General features: G+C 35.3%; 6 protein-coding genes across 8 annotated transcripts; 5 read left to right on the plus strand and 1 right to left on the minus strand.

Moving 5' to 3' along the window:
- The first annotated feature begins 59 nt into the window (after positions 1-59).
- Positions 60-3049, plus strand: LOAG_02683 (proteasome Regulatory Particle). Its single transcript, XM_020446085.1, has 9 exons — positions 60-560; positions 730-837; positions 959-1115; positions 1218-1441; positions 1583-1760; positions 1835-1893; positions 2055-2267; positions 2469-2641; positions 2789-3049. Exons 1-9 carry the CDS (start codon positions 501-503, stop codon positions 2844-2846), a joined length of 1230 nt encoding a protein of 409 aa, XP_020303528.1. The 5' UTR covers positions 60-500; the 3' UTR covers positions 2847-3049.
- Positions 3050-3745: 696 nt separating this feature from the next.
- LOAG_02684 (hypothetical protein) lies at positions 3746-3947 on the plus strand (the record flags this gene model as incomplete). The annotated part of the gene is made up of 2 exons (XM_003138221.1): positions 3746-3779; positions 3817-3947. 2 exons carry the CDS (start codon positions 3746-3748, stop codon positions 3945-3947), a joined length of 165 nt encoding a protein of 54 aa, XP_003138269.1.
- Positions 3948-4439: 492 nt separating this feature from the next.
- LOAG_17701 (hypothetical protein) lies at positions 4440-6313 on the plus strand (the record flags this gene model as incomplete). Its single annotated transcript, XM_020450364.1, has 6 exons — positions 4440-4622; positions 4777-4864; positions 5022-5117; positions 5212-5264; positions 5417-5694; positions 5921-6313. 6 exons carry the CDS (start codon positions 4440-4442, stop codon positions 6033-6035), a joined length of 813 nt encoding a protein of 270 aa, XP_020305973.1. The 3' UTR covers positions 6036-6313.
- A 2514-nt stretch (positions 6314-8827) lies between these two features.
- On the plus strand, positions 8828-12854 carry LOAG_02685. 2 transcript variants are annotated; one of them, XM_003138222.2, is made up of 7 exons: positions 8828-8946; positions 9052-9201; positions 9448-9588; positions 9769-9993; positions 10207-10352; positions 11418-11651; positions 12016-12854. In XM_003138222.2, exons 1-7 carry the CDS (start codon positions 8844-8846, stop codon positions 12151-12153), a joined length of 1137 nt encoding a protein of 378 aa, XP_003138270.1. In that variant the 5' UTR covers positions 8828-8843; the 3' UTR covers positions 12154-12854. The 2 variants fall into 2 exon arrangements, with proteins under 2 accessions (XP_003138270.1, XP_020305974.1); XM_020446086.1 differs by lacking the exon at positions 8828-8946 and having other exon boundaries at positions 9012-9201.
- Positions 12855-14292: 1438 nt separating this feature from the next.
- LOAG_02686 (enoyl-CoA hydratase/isomerase) lies at positions 14293-17904 on the minus strand (the record flags this gene model as incomplete). Its single annotated transcript, XM_020446087.1, has 11 exons — positions 17784-17904; positions 17409-17471; positions 17135-17204; positions 16770-16904; positions 16163-16247; positions 15913-16055; positions 15501-15600; positions 15256-15365; positions 14814-15071; positions 14569-14707; positions 14293-14426 (listed from the first exon to the last, which is right to left on the minus strand). The coding sequence occupies exons 3-11, from the start codon at positions 17186-17188 to the stop codon at positions 14293-14295; spliced, it is 1158 nt and encodes a 385-aa protein (XP_020303529.1). The 5' UTR covers positions 17189-17204; positions 17409-17471; positions 17784-17904.
- A 190-nt stretch (positions 17905-18094) lies between these two features.
- LOAG_02687 lies at positions 18095-20034 on the plus strand. Of its 2 annotated transcripts, XM_020446088.1 has the most exons (5): positions 18095-18357; positions 18650-18867; positions 19011-19157; positions 19286-19537; positions 19761-20034. In XM_020446088.1, exons 1-5 carry the CDS (start codon positions 18225-18227, stop codon positions 19914-19916), a joined length of 906 nt encoding a protein of 301 aa, XP_020303530.1. In that variant the 5' UTR covers positions 18095-18224; the 3' UTR covers positions 19917-20034. The 2 variants fall into 2 exon arrangements, with proteins under 2 accessions (XP_020303530.1, XP_020305975.1); XM_020446089.1 differs by having other exon boundaries at positions 19286-20034.
- Positions 20035-21401: the final 1367 nt, after the last annotated feature.

The raw sequence follows: 21401 nt of genomic DNA on the forward strand, positions 1-21401 counted from the left end.
TGAGGTTTGAGAATTCATGATAAGAAGGAATGCCCTGATAAGTTCGTGTCATTGTTTTGTTAGGTATGACAAAAAAAAAAATCTGATGTATTAGAGATTTTAAAAGAGATTTTTTTTCGCTTATAGGCTGGGCGTAAATATGAGGAATTGTGTAGATCTGTATGGGATGGCTTCGAATACTTTGCGTTATGAAACGGTTCGGTAAAGCGAAAATTTTGTCCCTTGTTATCCCCAGTTCACTGTGAAGTCAGTTGTGTTTAAATGTGTGGTTTCAGATTTAATGATTTTATGATCTTTACTTATGTGATGCACTTTTGTCGTTAATTTTCAAATGAAAGTAGTTTATGTACAAGATTCAGATTATATGAGTTATCGTGATCATTACCTCGCAAAACAGATTTTGACAAATTTGCTAATTATGGAACGTTCTAATTCATGACTTCAGCTCTTCAGCAAATGAGATATATGAATTTTTAGTTCTTATATCATGCTCTTTGTAGATGGTTGAAAAAGCTCCAAGCACAACAAAACAGCAATTGCTCGATGATGTTGAGAAGGAAGTGAGTTGCCAGAAATTAATGTGATGTGCATTAAGCTAGAAAATTGTTTTAGTTTTTTATACATGATTTCTAAAAATTTCAATCCATCATATGGTTTTTGTACTAATCATTTCTGACAGTGGACTGCCCCTACTCACGAATATAAACACACCAGTTAAATGAATTTTAGGTGATTTCGAAGATACCGAATTTGGATATTGCACAACTTCGTTTCCTGCTATCACATCCTGATATTGATTCAAAGGTGAAGAAGGAAAAATGGGAAAAACTTATTGAGGCTAGTTTCTTCTGCTGCAAGCGTTTCTGGTATCGCTATATTTTTTTTAAATTTGGATTTCTGGTATGTAGTATTTTTTTTAGATTTGGGTTTTTAGTTTTGCTTACATTTTAAATTTTAGCTGATCCAGGAAAACGAAATGGGACCATATTACAAACTCGTTTGTAACGATGTCGGGACCACCATGAACGACTCATTATTTGCCGAGTTAAAGCAAGCAAATGAGAAGCGTTTAAAAGAAATAGATGATGAGATAGCAGATGCTGAGCAGAACTTAGGTATTTTCCGTATGTGATAAATGTATTTAGGAAGCATTTAGGAGACGAAAGCGTATAGGTAAAAAAGATTAATTTTACTTATATATCTTTATGTTTTTGCAGGGGAAAGTGAAGTACGACAAGCTTACCTTCGCAAAAGCGAATATTTATGTAAAATTGGTGATAAAGACGCAGCGGTCATATCGTTTAGACAAACATATGAAAAAACTGTCGGAATTGGCTATAGAATTGATCTTATTTTCAATCTTATTCGACTTGGTCTTTTCTTTTTGGATCATCAGCTGATAAATGCAAATATTGCTAAAGCAAAGAATCTCATGGAACAGGTTTTAGGCAGTTTCTTGCAGTATTATAAATTCTCTATTAGACATCCTAGCAACAGCAAAGTTACTGCCATCTCGGGTAACCTGAGTCCTATACGGCTTAGTACAGTAATGCTAACATACTTTATGAACAGAATCATTTAGGGTGGTGATTGGGAGCGAAAAAATCGTCTTCGATCTTACGAAGGTCTTTATAAGATGTCGGTGAGAGATTTGAAGGGAGCTGCAGCACTTTTTCTGGAAGCTGTGCCAACCTTTGGTTCATACGAACTTATGACCTATGAACAGCTTATATTCTATACAGTTATTTCGGCTGTATACGGTAAGTGATCCCTCATATTTTGTTACTGGCAGAAATCTTAAGTGTAAAAATGTAAACATGTCAGTTTTTTCCAGCGTTAGAACGTCCTGATTTGCGCACAAAAGTTATTAGATGCAATGAAATCCAGGAACAGGTCAGTTTTGTTTCATTCATTAATTTCATCTTAAATATGATTTATTGTTAATTTTTATTGATTAGCAATGGTCATTTTTTTTGCAATTCTTTATTTGCATTTGATGTTAAAACTATGTTTAATTGTAATGTTTTCAAGATTTATAAATTTCGTAAATTTAGCTTACTGGTGGTGGTGAAAACAATGAATTGGTATCTGTAAAGCAATATTTGGAGGCCTTTTACGGGTGTAGATATGATGAACTGTTCGTAGTGCTTGCGAAGTTGGAAAGAGAGCGATTAAAATTTGATCGCTATTTAGCACCACATTATAATTTTTACTCGCGAGCAATGCGTCTCAAAGCTTACGAACAGTTTCTTACTCCGTATAAAACGGTAAGCCTCAGTTTTCATCAATTTCTTCCAGTTGTATTACTGTAATAAAAAATTTAACTGTGCAGGTGTGTAAGATGATAATGAAGGTAAACTGATATACTAGTCAAGCTGTCTTTTGTCTTTAACATGCGCGTATTGCTGCTCAAACTTTAAACCTGAAATATATTGAAGGAAAGTGCGATGCAGATTTCCCTGTTTTAGGTTCGTTTAGATATGATGGCAAAAGATTTCGGTGTTTCGAAAGAATTCATTGACAAAGAATTACATCGACTGATTGCCACTGGTCAACTGCACTGCAGAATAGATGCTGTCAAGGGAATCATAATAATGAACCATCCTGATACTAAAAATCATCTTTATCGCAGCGTTATTAAGTATGTTGTCCTTCCTTTTTTGCACGTTTTTTGACATAGTGGCTAAACTCTTGAATTGGTTTCGTTGAATTAGATGTTCGGTAGAATTTCAATTTTAATAGGATTTTGAATGAGAAGTAACTTCTCAAGTACAGATTTTTTTTCCAGGGATGGTGATATCCTCCTGAATCGTATACAAAAATTGGCACGTGTGATCAATGCCTGAAAGTATATGAGCTTTAATCTTTTATTTCGTTTCTACATTGGATTTCGATTGAACTCTACAGATCTTCCCCAATTTTAGAATTTAAAATAAAGATATGCAAAATTTTGAAACGGTTTAAAAAAAGTATTCCCAATCCCGAGAACAGATTGTGAAGTATGATAATTTAATACGAGGTTGTTAACTTAGTCTGTTATCTATCAGCACAAGTAATGTTGGAATGAAGTTTTTTATTCACTTCCGTTGCATCATTTGATTGTTTATTTTGCTACAGTAGATTTTTACAAGCTTTGCATGTTCGCTTATAGAAAAGAAATGTGAGCTAAGGCTTTGTGATCTTATATCATGCGAGCAGTGGAAACTGTTAGCTGGGGATTCATCAATAATTTAACCAGACTTTCACTGATGGCTAGGAATAAGATCTCTTCCATCTTTATATGAAATGAGAGAAGCTGGACAAATATATTGCGGCTCAGTTCATCTTTCAGGATATTGTGCGCTGTTTTGTATCCAAAAAAGCAAGAAAGTAGTAACTATGTAGTTAGTAAATGAAAAAGATGCAGATCTCTACAGATTGCTCGCACAGGATTTCTGCAGAAATTTCGTTGTAATAATAAAATGTGAAGAATATGAGGCGGTAGAAGATGGCTGAAGAGGTGTGAAAGACTTCAGAAACGTATAAATCTATCGAAGTGGGGGCAGAGAAGCATATCTTGAATGTTATTTATTTCTGGTGATTTATCAGATTCCAATGAAAACATTGTCTTTCAATGCGTCGGAGAAAGATATAAAAACGGACAAAGATGGATGGATTCTTTAACTGTTGCAAATGACTAACGAGCAAAGAGGCTGAGATAATTCAAGTTTAGTTGATATGGACTAGTAGGAGAAATAAGACAGCGATGGAGTCATTTTCAACGAGGTTGGAGGCGCACGGTTTGTTGTTGATGATATTAGATCCAAATCTTTCCAGGAAAGATCTTCCACTTCGATTTGCCCAGAAAATTCCGAGTTTTTCAGCGAGCGTGGTGGATGCTTCCCGTATGGTCATTTCTAGTGGGCGAGACCGTTCGTTGCACATCGGGACAACCTTTTGCGATTTGAAATTTTCGCGGTACTGTCTGATATACTGCGCAGTTGTTTTGCTTTTTCTTCATTTCATTGTCATTTGAAGGAAGGGTCGGTTGGGCAGTGACTTCGTTTATGAGGTACAGCCCCTGATGCCTTCCCAGCTGTTCCATGATCTCTCCTTTTCCCCTCCTTCGATTGATTGATTATTAACAATAAATAGGAATTGTAATTTTCTCTTAACTATCAAGCTTTTTTGTTATTTTTGGAGTCGTATCGGCTTATTGGCTTATTGTCCCTTGTTCTCGGTCAGTGCATTGTGTTTATGCGTGTGACATTTCCTTTCAAGTTCTTGGTTATTATTTCTGGTATCATACCAGAAATATGGTATCATACCAGGAATAATAACCTTCACGACCTTCTCGTGCATAATCATATACACATTCATTTTATCTGCATCCTGTATAATTACATTGATTGTTGGTTGGTCAGTCATGATTAATTAAGAGATCATATTTTTATTACAGTATGGATATTGATAACCACTCATTAATTAATCAGAGTTCCTCGAATACTGAAAATGGACGCAAAGAAATTTCATTTGGAGAAAACAGAAAAGGAAGTGAACCATCATCCTCTTCAGTATCTACAAATACTTCACAAACCTTCATGGAAGAAGAGAGAGAAAATGCTATTGATGATGTTTCGGAAGTAACTTTTCAAAATCCTTTTTGTTGGAAATGCATAGCATTTCAGGATGATGTTGGTGTCAATAGTTTCGCCTGAAATTTCCATTTAATTTTTTACAGTGCTGTGTTATATTTTGTATGGAATGAATATTCATTTATGATTTTTAATTTTTTAGGCAAATTTACACTTAACAGAACATCAGTCACGAAGTCAGACTCGCAACAACAAACTCTCTGACCCACTTTGTGTGCATAACTGTAATGGTAATTGATACTTGGTTATGAAAGATGGTTTTCTTATTTGTCATGCTGTTCAGTATTTGGTTTTACAGTGGGTCAGGAATGAACTTTAGGAAATATGACTTAATATTTCCAGTTCAACTTGACTGTTTAAAGAATTGGATGTAGTTAAATATTTCAGATCGTTTACCACCGCTTGAAACGGAGCAGCAGTTTCGTACTGCAGTTACAAGATGTGCAAGAGGAGGCGATTCTATGGAACGCAATTCTTCGCACGGTAAATTTCCTGCAATACATTGTTCTTATTTAGTTGTCCAAATCAACGTATAGAACCAATCGTTACAGTTATTACAAATATTTTTAATTTTCAGTTGACACGGGAGTGGCACGAGATGTACCAAATATATCTCCTTTAATGCTCAAGGTATGGCTTGATTTATAAATTACTAGAGATAGAGATAATTTCAGTTTAATGAAAAATATTAGTGGTACTTCTTACTTGCAAAAATTTTAAAGAGGAGAAGGAATGAAATGTACAAACAGCTTGCTTAGATTTGTTGAATGCTATATTTTTAGACCAAACCTGTTATCATATCCTCATCTCCGGTAATGAAGACTTCCTCATCTACAAAAGCAAAAGGTGTTGAAGGTCGAAGAACTGCTACTGAAGTTGATGCTTTCTTTACTCGTCTTAGTACGCCAAAATGCATTAAGGGTTCACTTACATTTTTTCGACTCTCTTCAATCAAATATTTGCAGTTTGTTAATATTGTATGGTCTTGTAATAAATTATTTCTGCTTTTAGGGAAAGTTTCAAAGGAGAAAAAAATTGGAGACCGTGTTCAACAAGTGAGGTAAATTATAAGCCTTATAAAAGGAAATATGATGAGACAAAAATAATTTTCTGAAGAATTGATGCTCATTTTTAATAAAATTATCCAACTGATAGCGTAAAGGTGAGCCGAAATTTCGCAGTTGGTGAAACACGATTTTACTAGTCAAATTGTTTGCCTTACAGTGTTTTAATATATAGAGTTTGTTTCTGTTGTAATGCACTTGATTCACGAAATTCATATTCAGTGTAGCACAAAGACGCAGATATGAAGCAACAAAAGGACTCTCTGTGAACGTTGTTCGCACACGAAGTAATTCTGCTGTGCGTTCTGGGAGTCATTGTTCAGGTGTTGGAAAGTAAAAATTGCTGATCAGGACTCTCAAAGTTTGATGTTTTATTTTTGATCCTGGCTGCTAAACTTAGCATTCTTAGGAAATTTTTTTCGTTGGAAATTGTACTTTACATAATTCTGCTTTCCAAAATAATTCAAATGATTTGAATTGCTGGGACTTCATTAGGCTTGGTGCATATTATGGAAGTGTTATGCAGCATTCCTTTTTTCATGCGTTTTCAAGGCTCTCAGCTGAAATATGTACCTGATTTTGTTTGTCATTAATTCATTATGTCACTCAATGATCTCATCAATTTATTTTGTGCATAAATCTATAAAAGTGAAGATGTAAATGTTCGTTTGTTCAAAATCTCAAATCTCTGAAAGTTTTTCATTGCTTTGAAATTTTAGCAGCGTTGCACTTGAATATACGCGTGTTTTTAATATCTTTTTTTCTTTTTTTTTGTCGTTAATCTGACCTCAGAATGAATTCCATTGCCTCACAACTTGTGCAATTTAGTGAGTCAAAAGAAGGATTGAAAAAGTATTTCTCACTATTAAAACCAGTTATAAGAATCGCTGAGTGGACGAGTTGTTCTTGCAGCCGAAAACAGAGACGTCTACGAACTTAACAATGTTATTCAGTTTAATATTCAAAGCGGGGCGGTCACATACAACTCTGTCGACATTGTTGTGGAAGCAGATGAAGCGGTTAATTATTCAACAGATCTTTTGAATTTACTCAATCTATCAGGGATATCACCCCACTGCAATTGAAAATCGGTGTGCCAATTATCGTGTTGTGAAATATCAATCAGCCAAAGCTTTGCAACGGCTTGCGGCTTGTAGTCAAAAAATTGGTGACAACATCGTAGAAGCAACAATCTTCAGAGGCTTTTTAATGGTGGTGTGATATCCCCATTCCTAGTATTCCTATGATTCCAAAGGATATGCCATTTTAATTTAAGAGATTGCAATTCCCAATTCGATAAACGTTTGCAATGACTATCAACAAAGCTCAGGGCCAATCTTTAGAATTGCGCGATTCAAATTTAGACACGGACTGCTTCTCACATGGAGAATTATATGTTGCGTGTACTAGAATCGACAAACTAGACAATCTCTATATCTGCACAGACAATGGGACAACAAAAAATATTGTATACTCACAAGCATTGTGAAATTAAACATATAAGAAACGTGCGCTTTCTCTTTTCCAATTAACTAACTGAGCTGACCAGGTACAGCTAATTGACTAATACATCGCTACTCATGCGGAATCATTTTTTAAGCTGTTCTCAAAAATTACTGTAAATTGTATGATGATACATTCTGTCTTCTGGATCTTTAAAGGTTATTATGCATTCATTTTATCCATGCCTTTTGTGTACAAACCTAAATTCTTTACTCTGCTTCGCGTCATATTCTGATCCTGTTTTGTAATTGGCTTCAGAGAGGAAGCACTTTTGTAAAATATGACGAAGCAATATATTCAATTCAACAAAATTTCATTGCATTTTTTTTTTAAATTAAGATTTACAGAACTAAGAAGAATTGATGCAACAATCAACTCTGTGGAAATTGAGAAGTTCTGGGCTGCATTTGTAGATATTTATTTCTATAGTAACGAAATAAGATTTCAAGCAAAATGCGTTCTACTCCGTGTGCATTCGTGCTCCTATCTGACTGGTCAGTTACTCGCAATAATATTATCATCGCATTGGAACTTGGCATATACGTTTAGAAGGGTTATGCTTCAGACTTGGTGCAATCCGCTTCCCTGAACATTGATTCTCTTGATAAAATTCAAAGAACGAAATTAGTTGAATAGCTTTTAAGGGTAAAATGATGCAATTGTGAAAACAAAGGTAACACAATGATGAGTGGATATTGATTGCTCATTTACTAGTATCATACTAAGTCATGTATATCGTATTTATATATTATATTTATTAAAAAGCCATTTAACGAATACTTTGAATAGGGAGGCTGAAGACCGTGGTTCATAGACGTGAAGATGTACCAGGGTGGCCATCCTTTCTTTGTTGATTGGGATAGAAATGTATTGGATGAAGCGATCTCGAACTATGATTGATTATTACCGTCAAATATCATTTATTCGGACTCACATTCAGACTCACACATGTACTGATTCTTCATTATCATTAGACAGCGCCAACTTCTGATCCAACATCGTTCATGGGATCGGATATCCTTTATCCTTGGCCTATCCATCTTTCCTTGACCTAACTAGAATCCAATCTCGATGGTATTCTCTAGTTTTCATTGGGAAAATGTTAACTGTTCAAGTTAGCTAGAAGTTTTTTTCAAGTCTAACAGAAACCAGTGGTAACAGAAGTTGACGCAGCTTGCTTGAAACCTCAGTTACTTGATTTCAAGCATTCACGTGGGCTGATTCATACTTAGTGGCACAGTGGGGTCATGATAAACTTCGGTTGGGCTAGTCGTTCGGTGAAGGTCATATAAACAATGGCACAGCTGTGAGTTCTGCTGAGGCAGGGATCACAGGCCTGGACTGCTTCTTGTGCTTCTCCGCTTGCTACCGACTCTTCCGCTTCATGTTGTGTAAACCTTATTATGCAGACTATCATAAGCACTTATAATGCACCACAGATGTTACACTTAAGAACAACCGAATGATTCGGAAGTATGGAGAGTTGTTTGAGTGAGGGTTCACCTTGGTTATTCAAACTCGATCCATCGTTAGAATCATAATTTAAAATAGGAAGTCAGCTGGACATCTCTGTTTTCATTGGTTTAGATTTCTTTGTCGCTATAATTAAATTTAAACCATTGAAATATTTACAGATACAATAATGGGCCAGACATTGAGTGAGCCTGTAACAACGAAGGAAACTGCGTCCTGTGCTAATCTGTTCTATAAAATAGGTAGTTCATGCATGCAAGGATGGAGAATCAGTAAGTTTTCGTACAAATTTTGACTCGAAATTAATGGGAGAAACGCTTGTTCTGTTTTGCAGCCACTTTCTTAAAGCTAAGATTATAAAGGATTGAATATTGCAGATATGGAAGATGCTCATATTCATCTGCTAGCCGTGCCAGATGACACTCAAGCAGCTTTTTTTGCAGTTTACGATGGTCACGGTGGTGCCAAGGTGTCACAGTACGCCGGCATTCACCTTCATAAACTTATCGCCACCAATGCACATTATGGTTAATTTCACTGTTTTCTTTGATTGTTATAAATGATTAGATCTGAATGGATATTAGGTCTGAATCCAGCATTCATTGAAATTGTAAATTTGGCGTCGTCTGATTCCAACCTTTATCGGTTTATCAAACTTCAAGTTTAAAGCGTGAAGTTTATTATCAAGCGTATCAGTTCTTTGAATTTAGTTTTTTAATTTACTTTTTTTTCACATAGGTCCAATGTTATGTTACAGTTTGAGTAATTTGCAGCAGAGGGTAATATTGAAGAAGCGATAAAGCAAGGTTTTTTGGCTTTGGATGAGAAAATGAGAAACGACGATGAAATGCGCGATGATATGTCGGGTACAACTGCCGTAGTCGTCCTGATTAAAAACAAGAAAATTTATTGCGGTTGGTTAATTAGAATTACGACTAATATCATATGGATTGTTTTACTGTTGCCCGTTTCCATTTTTTTTCAGTCGTGTTCAGTTTTTACAGTCTTTTTGTTTTTGTGTGTAAAATCTAAATTCAGAAGAGTAGCAGTTATTAATGTCCCCCTTGTGGAATTAAAAAGACATGGAATTTTAGGTAATGTGGGTGATTCACGAGCTGTGGCGTGTGTCAGTGGTGCTGCATATCCACTAAGCTTTGACCACAAGCCAGCAAATGAGAATGAGGCGAGGCGAATAGTCGCTGCTGGTGGTTGGGTTGAATTTAACCGTGTCAATGGTAATTTGGCATTATCTCGAGCTTTGGGTGATTTTGCGTTTAAAAAAAATGATCATAAATCCCCGGAAGAACAAATTGTGACCGGTACGTTTGTTAAATTTTTGTACGGGTATTTGATTTGATATTATTCATTAAAATCTTTTTAGTTAATTTATATTTCGAATAGATGCGAGTTTTTTCCTAGCAAAGCTCCTTTTGAAAGAAAGTAAGTAAAGTGAAAGTAAAAATCTTATTATTTGTTTCCAAAGAGGGTTTTGGAAAGCGTATATATTTTCTTCTCAAAACTTATGTTTTAAGCATGTCCCGATGTTACGGTGTGCGATTTGACATATAACCATGAATTTATTATATTGGCTTGTGATGGGATTTGGGACGTCATGTCAAACCAGGAAGTTGTAGAGTTTTGCAGAGATAGGTTGGCTGCTGGTTGTGAACCTGAAGCAGTAAGTTATTGTTTTTTTGTTCGTTCTTATAAAAAACCTTGATTCCAGAACTTTTCCATTATCTCATTGCACGAGAAAAAAAAATTATTCCCGGATTTTCTTTTGTTCAAAATTTTTTTGTTGTCCCATTTTCTTTTCTTTCTATCTCATATATTGTAGTTTTGTTTCAGTTCCTAAGTGCTCTGTTTCTGTCTTGCCCACTTTTGAACCCTGTATTTTGGGCTACACATCTTTTTTGTTTCTGATAGGTTAAAAATCATTGAATATGTACTGATTCAGAATCTTTGTCACTGTTTCCATCGTCATTCTTCTTTGTAGACAGAATCAAGCGATTTTGAACAGTTCATTCAGTCTGGTTGAATTTGGAATTCATGTCTTCGATTTTTTGAAGGGAAATTCTGGTTATGTCCTGCATCAGCCAAACTTAACTTCTCGATACATATTGTTGATGCTAAGAACTTCATTCCTTGCCAAGAGCTGGTGAATTGAAGCTGTTTGTTTAATGAAGGAGAATGACCAGACTATCTATTATTATTGAAACAGTATTGACGATGTTGCTACGATGTTTTCGTGATGTTTCATAATTTTTAGATCGTGCAACATTCTGACTTCACATGTCAGCAGCAGCTAAAAAACATGTATACGTTTAAAAGTGGTCAATAAGATACGAAATATTTTTCCACTTTGCAACATAAGTATCACGAAGAAAGTTCGAGCAGCAATTGTTTTTATATAGTTCTACATTTTTATGTAGATTTTTATTTTTTTATGGATTTTTTTCTTAGTTCTACATTTTAATGTACACTTATAGCTTTCATATCTTGCTCCATTTGTCTCTAGTTACAATATTTTTTCACTCAATTCTTTAATGACGCAATGAATGATTATTTTCTTTTCCGCTAATTGATTGTAGCAGACAAAAACATTTATTGCATCCATTCAGAAACTAATTGATTACCTTTAATATCTTATAAGTTTGACGGGCTTTGGAGGGTTGTATTTCCCTTGGTCACATTAACCTGCAAAAATTTTAATGTATTTGAAATATCATCTTATAACTTGTAGGTTTGTGAAGAACTTCTTACGAGATGTCTAGCACCAGATTGCCAGATGGGAGGCCTTGGTTGTGATAATATGACCGCAGTTTTGGTTTGTTTGTTACAAGAAGACACACCAGAAGCATACATAGCACGTTGTTCACGAAAACCTGTAGAATCTGCAGCTGGTGATGCAACCAGCGTGGACAGTGAAACATATATTACCCCACAGCCATCGCCTGTTGCAGTTGAACCTAATGAGGTAATGTTATGATTCCTAATGCATTTAAGGGTTTTTTTTTTTCGGGTTATGGAAGTATTAAAAATCTACTGTCAAGTTCATTAAAGTCTTATGTCTTATTCCCTTTGCCTTTTTGCGACCTGACGTTTCGTTTATGTATGTCAGCAACTCGTCATGACTAATGAGGTATCAGTGTATTGGTTTGCGCGATTGAGACAGAGACTATGTTTTGGAATACATGATATTCTGTCAAATTTCCGATGAAGTCTCCATTAGTATGTTTAATCTTTGTAGGAATATGTGATTAGGCCGTTTAGAAATCTCTTCGTATTCATCATTTCCTTGCTCCATTATGGTCTACTTGTATCTTTCTTGGCGCTTTCAGGAGTTGCTTGCGCCACAACAGGATAGTGTCAGCAAACTGAATATTGCAGTAACGAGCGAGCAAGAATTTGCTGACAACGACACGCTCTATTCCTCATTGGATAAGACGAAGTCGACTGATGAAAATTCGGTGAGCTGATGGTACGGCTTATCAGAGAAGTTCAAGCCATTTATTTTCCGCCTCTTAAACCTCAGTCTTATATTGGAACTGAATATTAATTATTATAGATTAAAGTAATTCCTATTTGTATGACGATGTTTCCTTACATTAATTTACTTTTTCGTTACTCATGTACCAAAAAACCTTTACGAAGCATAATTATCAATTACATCTCTTATCAACATGTATAAAAACGTTCTCTTGCTTACAGTAAAGGTTATGCAATTGATAATTATGCGGGATTACTACTTTTTGTTTTTTCTTAATTTGCATTTTTGAAGGAATGATTTAATGCATAGTGTTTTTTTTTTTTTGACCGAAGTCTTTCTTTCTGAATTTACTACACGGTAATTGGCTATGTCACGAGAATAGCGAAGGTGGATCGGACCTTCTAGAGCTTCTATAGTTCTACGAAATTCTCACTTAGTATCTAATTTTCCTTGTTCGTGTGTTTGTATTGCATTTGTTGATTCTTTTTGCATTTTGTTTTTTTAAGAGTATTTCCCAGTGAATGACATAATCGCGGTGCGTTTTTATCATATGAGATTCTCGTCGTGGGTAGTCAGTTTTCTGTAAAGACATTTGTTTTTTCCTATGAGCATATCTACTTGTACTTGTTAGTATTCTACGTCCTATGTTAAATGCGAAAAGCAAAAGGTTATGAAATAAATTACTTAGACTGAAAAAAAATGTTTACTCGGTTGACATGAAAAACCAAATATTTAGTTTTCAATTTTATTTGCACACTGTTTAGATTATAAACACATAAGAACAAGGCTTCCAATTCGTTGTCTGTGTTATATGCAGTCGGTCAGATTTTTATGACGATGTTTTCACGAGTAGATTCTTAATGAGCAAGGACTTACGTAATAAAGAATCTCTTCGCATTTCTACTTAGGTCATCGGTCCGCACAGATTTTTTGCTGTTCATGAGGCCAATTTCCACTCCTTCCTTTCTCCAGTCCGCGCTGTTTCATTTATGACTTTTCCTTAGATTGGATAAACTTTTTGAAAAAACATTTCTCATCTGAGTGCTTCATCTAGATTCCTCAATGTTATAATTTTTACGCCTTCTTGCATTTATTTATGCGGAGTCGACCATGTTTCTTATTTATTAGAGAAGAGTGCAACACAAACCACTCTTCTGTGAGAAATCTTTATCTGCTCTCAAGTAACATTTTCATTTATTTGCTCTTTTCTGATTGTTTTCGTTCCCTTTTTGTTTGATTTTCTTGTTGTATAAAAGGTGTTTTCTTCTTCAAGTTCAAATTCTTGCACGGTAAAAAGGAAATGTCTACGAATTTCAGAAAATTTTGATGTGTATAAAGGTTGCGAAGCACAACTGTTTTTTATATCCTGACGGTAGAATATCACGTTGGAAGCTAGAAAAAACATGCCTGTTTTGCTAGTTGCAAAAAGTTATGGACAAGAGTCCTCAAGTCAGATCATGATATCTTCTGGCGCACACATTCTGGAAAGCCTATTGAACGTTTGGAAACTGACGCAACTTATAACAACTTGGGAGTTTTACAAAAATGAAATATGAGTAGTGCGGAAGAGACATTTTTTAAGAAAAGAAAGGGGCTTCTCAGATCCCAACGAGGTTTCCATATTCCTTGATGGACATTTAGCTAATATCACTGTCATAAAATCGCAGCGTAACCACCATCATTGAGATTTCAATAAAAAGAAGAAATGATGTTTCTAAGAAATTGGATATTACTGAAAAACAGAAACGGTGTCCCTAACTATGGTGATATGAAAGACAATGAATAATGTGGATTAACTAGAAATATTAAATACAACCAAGAACTATAAATTACTGGGAAATCGACTTTACGCTTTACAACACCATGATTAGGAAAGTTTGCAAACTCATCCTATTAATAATGGAAAAACTAAAAGGGATGTAGGTAATGTCTCCAGCTGATCCACCTAGACAGAACTGTATCCAGAACCATGCAAAATATAGAAATCTGGTAAAAGCTCGTTTCCAAATAAAAACTGTCCTCGCTCATATTGAAGCTAAGCAATGTTTTCTTTGTAAAAGTTACAAATGCTAAACAATATAACAGTTTTGTGGAAGAAGAGGAAATAAGCTTTAAGGCACACCAAATTTTAAGTTTCCGATTCCTTAATAATCAAGTCTTCATTCTCCTCAAGAGGTGCAAAATATTCATCCATCATTTCATCTGTAACCTCTTCTATGTTAGTTGGTTTCCACTCCGGTTTCTGATCTTTATCGATAAGAACTGAAACTCATGTACTGAGAAAAACAAAATAAAAAAGCCCAGTCTAATTACCTGAATAACTTTTAAACCTTTAAGTTGACTTATAGCTCCTATCTTTGGAAGGATTAGCTATAATTCTATAGAAAAGCAAAGTGAAATATACTTGCTCTGCAACCCTCATGAAAATCATGGTTTTTCATGAAACGTTGGGAAAGACGATATTCCATTGTGAAAACTTCACGAAACTGCATCTTCAAACCAATTTGCAATTGTCGGAAAGTTACTTTGAGTGATGTTGGACTCTGAATTATTCTTAAATGCAAATAATTGTCTTTGTTTATTCTTAGAGTAATATTTAAAGTGTTTCATGAGTTCGAACAATTTAGTGGAAAATTCAAAAAATGGTACTTTTGCGCTAAGAATACTAAATTGTTTCTTGCCAAAATCATCTTCATTATTCCGCAATTTTTTGAAAACAGATTCTATTGTACTGCCGCTAAACACATGATCAATTTGCGCAAGTCGTTTTTCAAGACCAAACTTGGGTATTTCACTTTCTTTCATGTGGTATTTATTCAAAACGTGGTCTATCTTTCCTGCAGAAAGCAATTTATTATCTGTCCTGAGCAGTTCATCTTCAAGATCCTTCAGTTTTTCCGATGGAATCTAAAAATTGACGTGAATTAAGTCCTTAAATTTACCAAAGGAATATGAGGAAAATTTACAAAGCGTGATTAATGCTTGAAAGTTATGTAGGTTCTACATGGAATCCAATTGGTAAATATATGAAAACTAAATTTCTTCGGAAATTTACAGTATAAAACAAAATCCCACTGTTATCAAGACTAACAAAATGAGTAGCGAGACCCATATGATAAACATCGGCACCTATCACTCGATACCCTGTAAGTGCTATAAACTGACCCAAATTATACGGTAATCGTGACAAGAAAAATGTTCCTGAAAATACAAAATATATTACTCCTTCGAGAGTTAAACATTGAAAGTAAAGAAATTAAACACATTACAAAGTAATTACTTCGTAATGTGTTTAATTTACAAATACAAAATACATTGCTGGGAAAATTGTAATACCTCCGACGTCAGGAAAAAGACCAATAGAAGTTTCAGGCATTGCTAGTATTGTTCGTTCTGTTGCTATCCTATACTTCCCGTGCAGAGAAAGACCACAACCCTTCAAATTCATAAAAATTTGTTAATAATTGCACCTTAGTCTACTTTTGGAGCAGCTTATGTTTTTTGGATAGTTAATTAAATTAGTGAGTATTTAGATAGAATAATGAAAATAGGAAATCGATCCTACACTTACTGAGCATTAAACACTGAATCTATTTCCACTGTTAATATATAAAACTGATATTTTTATATGCATAAGCAAAAAACTCAAGCTAACTAAGTGCAATGATAGGGATAAAAATATGAGACCAATATTTTAGTAAGTCAATTACATTGATGATGAAAATTTCACTGGATATAACGAACTTACCCCTCCCATTGTGATACCATCCATTACGGCGATATATGGAACTTTTAAAACACCGATCAAATGATTCATCACGTATTCCTCGCGAAAGAAATCTTTGTATATTGTATCTGATGGATTATTTGCTCGAGCAGAACGTGACACAGCTAACAATTGAAATTAAAAGAAATTAATTATACGACAATCAAACACAAAACTATTGGAAGAAATATGTGAAATATCATTGCTCACTAAGAATGAAAACAACACTCACCAATAACATCGCCACCAGCACAAAACGCCTTGCCACCTGCTCCTTTGACAAATATAAACGGTACATTTGGATCACTGTTGCGCTTCTAGAAAAGACTGATCACTGTACCTGTCTACCCAATGATAAATAGGTTCCTTTCATGTTACAACAGCTCTCAGCCAGTCGTCATTACTTCTTAGACGGAATAAATATGACTTAAGAATAGGAAATATAAATAGTTATTCATTCTGCAACTGCTCAATTCAAATCTCTGCACCTTGAAACTCAGATCTTAGTGGATCGCAGGTCCCAAGAGTGTTGAGGCAGTGATGACCGCTCTGAACATAGAAAACAAATCCCACAAAAACATGCCCCTTTCACCCGTGGAACCTGCAGATAAGACTTCAACAAGCTATGAAGAATCAAGAAATTTGTCCCTTCTACAACAAAGATGTGTTCAACGATGGAGTTCGAATTCAAACTGATTTCAGCACAACATCCTAGGGTACCCGAAATCACTGTACCTTCCTCTGTTGTTATATTGATCAGATTTTCATAATCAGATACAAAGCTATAGAACTACTGCACGCAGACTGACTTTAAGTTATAGACAAATGCTACAACAAACCTTCAGCATCGGATATAATTTGCGCACCATACTGATATTTAAAGCATTCAAAGTCTTTGGCCGATTTAATGTCACAATTAGCTTGTCGTTTACATTCTCTATTAGTATTTCTTCATTAACTCCAACCGATAAGAACTGAAAAAGAAAGAATAGGAAAATGCAGGAAAATCTTCAACTGGATTAAAAGTAAAGCTGGTGAACAATATGTTGTGATCAACTTCTGGAAGCTAGAAACAAATTTAAGAAATCTCCGAAGTATCATGGTTTAAATGGGACCATCTGAAAGCAAGTTTACTTTGGTGTATTTGGGCTGTTAAATATTTATGGAGTAGCTACTAGAGATTCACAAAATAAGCATAAGTAACTCTTTTGCTCTTGTTAAACAGGAACTGTCGTCGAAACAGACTTCGAAATACCATTGATACGTTAAGAACTCTGGAATGAAAGTGATTAAAATCAAAATGGAAACAGTTAAAGCCCAAAGAATAATAAATTCAAATTTTAGCTTTTAGAAAACAAACACGACCTTCGTTTTTCTTATTTGAAAAAAAAACGAAAACTTCGTTCTTTTTATTCAAAGACTACTGTAGAGGTGATACGAGTTATCCTTAGCTGTTACCAAATTGCCAAAGATCTTACAATTCAGCAAGGTCTTTCGATACACCACGAGGAAAAACATCCAATGCTCGATATCATAGTTAACTGAAATAAAGCAATGATAAGATGTCACAGTGCTTACCTTCTATTTCGACCTTTTGCCAAACTATCAAAGCGTTTCCAGGCCAACATTTTCTGCCTCATTTTATTACTTCTGAATTTCTAAAGTCTACTAATGCTTGTTATCAAGTGAAGTTGATGTAAGAAAAAAGCAAGTCAACGAATCAATTAACGTACGAGAATTAAAGCAACTTTCCGATATATGGATTTCTCCGAAATACGATAATAACACATAAGTGAATTTCTTACAGTCTTGTTACTACCAAAAAAGTATATCAAACTAAGACTGAAGATTACAACAGTTATGTTCATCGAAAACTTCCTTCAACTGCTAACCAACGAGAAATACCAGGATGGATGCAACTGGCACTGTCAGTGATGAAAGACGGTGATCTGCGATCTATATAATAATCTAAAATTCCATAAAATTACACTTGATAGCATTATTACTCATTAACTCGCCGAAGTAAAGCTAAATTAAAGAATAACAAAAACACTGGCCACTTTCCTTTTTAATGTTGAGACGCGAAGTTGCATTGGTAGATGGAACCGGAACATTTATGGAACCGAGAGATTGGTGTAACTGCTGAAACCTAAAAATGAATGCTGCGTTGGTCGGTATGGTTCCTGGGGATGGCGGGGTTGTACCGGTGGAGAAATGTGAGGTGGTGCTGTGGAGAGTAAGCGAACTTGTGCGTTAGTAACGTTGCGATGTTGCAGGTGAAGTGATTCTTAACGATGTCAGCGGGATTGGAATCGTTTGCCTTGAAAGAAGAAGATGCTATAAAACTTTTGGCATGTCAAACTCATGTAGGTGCTGCCAACTGTGACTTTCAAATGGAGCAGTACGTATGGAAAAGGAGAGCTGATGGTCTGTTCTTACCGTCACGCGCAATTTGAACGTCTATTTACTTTCACTGCAAATGCTTAATAGGATCTCTCTTCTATAATTATTATTATTATTTAGAAATATCGTTTTGGTGACTGTACTTTACCATATAATGATTGTTAAGTGTGTATTTTCTTCATACTGCTGTACGATGCTGCCTGTTTATGCATCACTTACTGAGAGGATTTATGTAACCAAGCAGATCGTCAAACTGTAGCCATCATCCATGCACTGAACAGACATTTGAGTGAAGTGCTTGAATATTGCTTTGCAGGTGTTCACATCATCCATCTACGAAAGACATGGGAAAAACTGTTACTTGCTGCCCGTGCGATTGCAGCCATTGATAACCCGGCAGACGTGTGTGTCGTATCGGCACGTCCATATGCGCAGCGTGCTTTACTCAAATTTGCAGCTCACACCGGTTCTACACCAATTTTTGGACGTTTTACACCCGGATGTTTAACCAATCAAATCCAGAAGCAATTTAAGGTCACTCATTGTATCGAAATTGATAATTTGCTTTTACTTTGGGTCACTAGTTGCAGTTTATTTATCTTTAAAGGATTGAATTGTGAGAATTTTCCGTCACTTATTTTAGTTCGCTGTAAAGGATTTTAACTTTTCTGTTTTAGGAACCACGTCTGCTGATTGTTTCTGATCCTCGTGTCGATCACCAAGCGGTAACGGAAGCATCATATGTTGGTGTGCCAGTAATTAGTTTTTGTAATACGGATTCACCGTTGAAATTTATCGACATTGCAATACCGTGCAATAATAAGGTTTGTGTTAGTTGTTAAAGTAACTTTTGTACTCATTTCTTTTTTATAATATATGTATGCGGATGCTTTAACGTCCTAACTTTCAAAAATTTTACCATCGTTTTTTGGATTACTTGATTGCTTTACAGGGTGTGCAATCAATAGGATTGATGTGGTGGCTGTTGGCTCGTGAAGTTTTGCTTATTAAGGGCAAGATGACACGGCAGACAGGATTTATACTTGATGACAAGGAAATCATGCCTGACTTATATTTTTATCGCAACCCAGAAGAACAAGAAAAAGAAGAACTGGTAGAAACGCGTGAAGTAAAGGAGCCTTGGCCTGGGGTCCCTCCTCCTGAGGTCGCAAAAATTGATGAGGTTGTAAGATCCATTGGAATGGTATTTGTTTAATTCCTTTTCTTACTCCCTTTGATTTGTTTTTTCATTTTTCAGTTTAATGCAACTATTGTGTAAAAACGTTGTTAGCTTATAAAAATTTTCATTGGTATATTTTCCTTATATTGCTTGTATCTTTTTCGCCATTTTTTTCTGCCCTGAAGTTACTTTTTCGTGCAAAATTTCAGTCAATTTTTTTGCAGACTTTTTATTTGAATAGTTTCAGTACCAAACAATAGCTGGCGTCGAACCAGCGAAAAAGTTGGACTTCAGCATGGTCGAACCTGTGAGTGATTGGGCACAAGAAACGGAGCGAGCCGTGCAGCTGGACACCGCACAGCAACAGGAGTGGGGCGCTTCAACACAAAATTCAAACTGGTAATATCATAATGATGAAGATTGTTACTGTTCTGAAGCTGATCATCATCAACCATGTTAATATAGTTATGGATAATTTCATGATTATTTTATGGGATAAACAATTTATTCTTTCCACTGCGACTTTATTGATTGGTAAACATGGTGTAGTTCTCGTAGCACTAAACCAACGTGCTGCAGTCATAATTTATATTGGCAGCGGTAGTATTCATGAATTTATTGCATCACCAGATTGTGAATATGGACTGCAGTTGTAAGTGGATTTCATATTTCGACTAATAAAGTAAGGTAATGTGAGTTGACAAGGAGAAAGGATATACTGCGGTGTGAGTACTATCCTATCTGAACTGATTTAATTCATTTATTTAAATAGAATAGTAGGTATAAGGTTCTGGCAGAACATATTCCGTTGGCCTATAACTTGTCTGCTGGGCAAACAGGTAGCCGCTTTTAATTCTCGATACTATACTGTGTTTTAAAATATAGTTTTTTATTACGCCTGTTACGACTATGCTGATGAAGTAAAGAAGGAACTCGAGAAAGACTTAATTCTTTTTCGTAAAAGATGTATGGACATACTAAATGTTGCCACTCAACGAACCTACGGTGGAAGGAACTACAAATTATTGCACGATAGAGCTTCCGGTGCAGATAGGTCGTTGCAGTGCTTTTCCCATGGCGGAAATTTGGACCATAAAATAATGGTTTGCCCCAAATATACAAATGCGATAAGAGAAGTCGATGTTTATCGTCCTGCACAGCTAACGCTTAATTTTGTTTCACGGTCCATCAATGTTACCTGCTGCAGCATTCAATGGTGCTCCATTTTGAAAGCTTAAAGCTTGAAATGTTTGGGTGTGATAGTCATATTTGTCAACGTCCGCGTAGAGATTCCGATGCTGTGCTGATATCAGCAAATTTCTGAAATCGGATTTAACAACTTATTGCTTCTGTACACTTATCCTTATACGGTTTCTCGATGTTATTTCGTTACCTTAACTCTTTGTTGAAACGATTATTTTAGTTTTCCCCACAAATCTCCCTCCACCAGTCTTTCATTTTCATTGGAAGGTATCATTGTCAATGTAAGTAGTAAGATTTCTGCTACCATAAGCGAAAATCTGCTGTTAGAGAACTTTTGAAGTCGCACAATGAGAAAATACAATAAAGTTGTCGGAAAAACCGAGAGAATTTATCATACATTAAATGCTTAGAACATTTCTAATGATTCATCACTGCATTATTCACCAAATCACATTCCTCAAAATTATCTCCCATACGTTTCTTTGTTATCTTTGTCTAACGGAAATACACATTTTTACCGTTTCCTTTGTATCTAAAGGAATACCCTCTAACGTTCTATGTAAACCACTCCTACTTCTTTATATATATATCCCTTTTTTGTATAAAGGTTTGGTCTGGACTAGTGCTCTTCTATAGTATTCTTATAACAGCCTTTGACTCACGGGCAAGCGATTTCTACTCGTTT

This window comes from Loa loa, assembly GCF_000183805.2.
Source record: "Loa loa unplaced genomic scaffold supercont3.115, whole genome shotgun sequence".
Lineage (NCBI taxonomy): Eukaryota > Metazoa > Nematoda > Chromadorea > Rhabditida > Onchocercidae > Loa > Loa loa.

What these genes read in the sequence shown, in the direction of transcription:
- LOAG_02685 (XM_003138222.2), top strand. Translation starts at nt 8,844, where the DNA reads ATGGGCCAGACATTGAGTGAGCCTGTAACAACGAAGGAAACTGCGTCC. An exon ending in CGCCACCAATGCACATTATG is followed by an intron (nt 9,202 to 9,447) that starts GTTAATTTCACT and finishes AGTAATTTGCAG; the next exon opens with CAGAGGGTAATATTGAAGAA. An exon ending in GGAAGAACAAATTGTGACCG is followed by an intron (nt 9,994 to 10,206) that starts GTACGTTTGTTA and finishes TTATGTTTTAAG; the next exon opens with CATGTCCCGATGTTACGGTG.
- LOAG_02687 (XM_020446088.1), top strand. Translation starts at nt 18,225, where the DNA reads ATGTCAGCGGGATTGGAATCGTTTGCCTTGAAAGAAGAAGATGCTATA. An exon ending in AAATCCAGAAGCAATTTAAG is followed by an intron (nt 18,868 to 19,010) that starts GTCACTCATTGT and finishes TTTCTGTTTTAG; the next exon opens with GAACCACGTCTGCTGATTGT. An exon ending in TTGTAAGATCCATTGGAATG is followed by an intron (nt 19,538 to 19,760) that starts GTATTTGTTTAA and finishes GAATAGTTTCAG; the next exon opens with TACCAAACAATAGCTGGCGT.
- LOAG_02683 (XM_020446085.1), top strand. Translation starts at nt 501, where the DNA reads ATGGTTGAAAAAGCTCCAAGCACAACAAAACAGCAATTGCTCGATGAT. An exon ending in AATGGGAAAAACTTATTGAG is followed by an intron (nt 838 to 958) that starts GCTAGTTTCTTC and finishes TTTAAATTTTAG; the next exon opens with CTGATCCAGGAAAACGAAAT. An exon ending in GCAATGAAATCCAGGAACAG is followed by an intron (nt 1,894 to 2,054) that starts GTCAGTTTTGTT and finishes TCGTAAATTTAG; the next exon opens with CTTACTGGTGGTGGTGAAAA.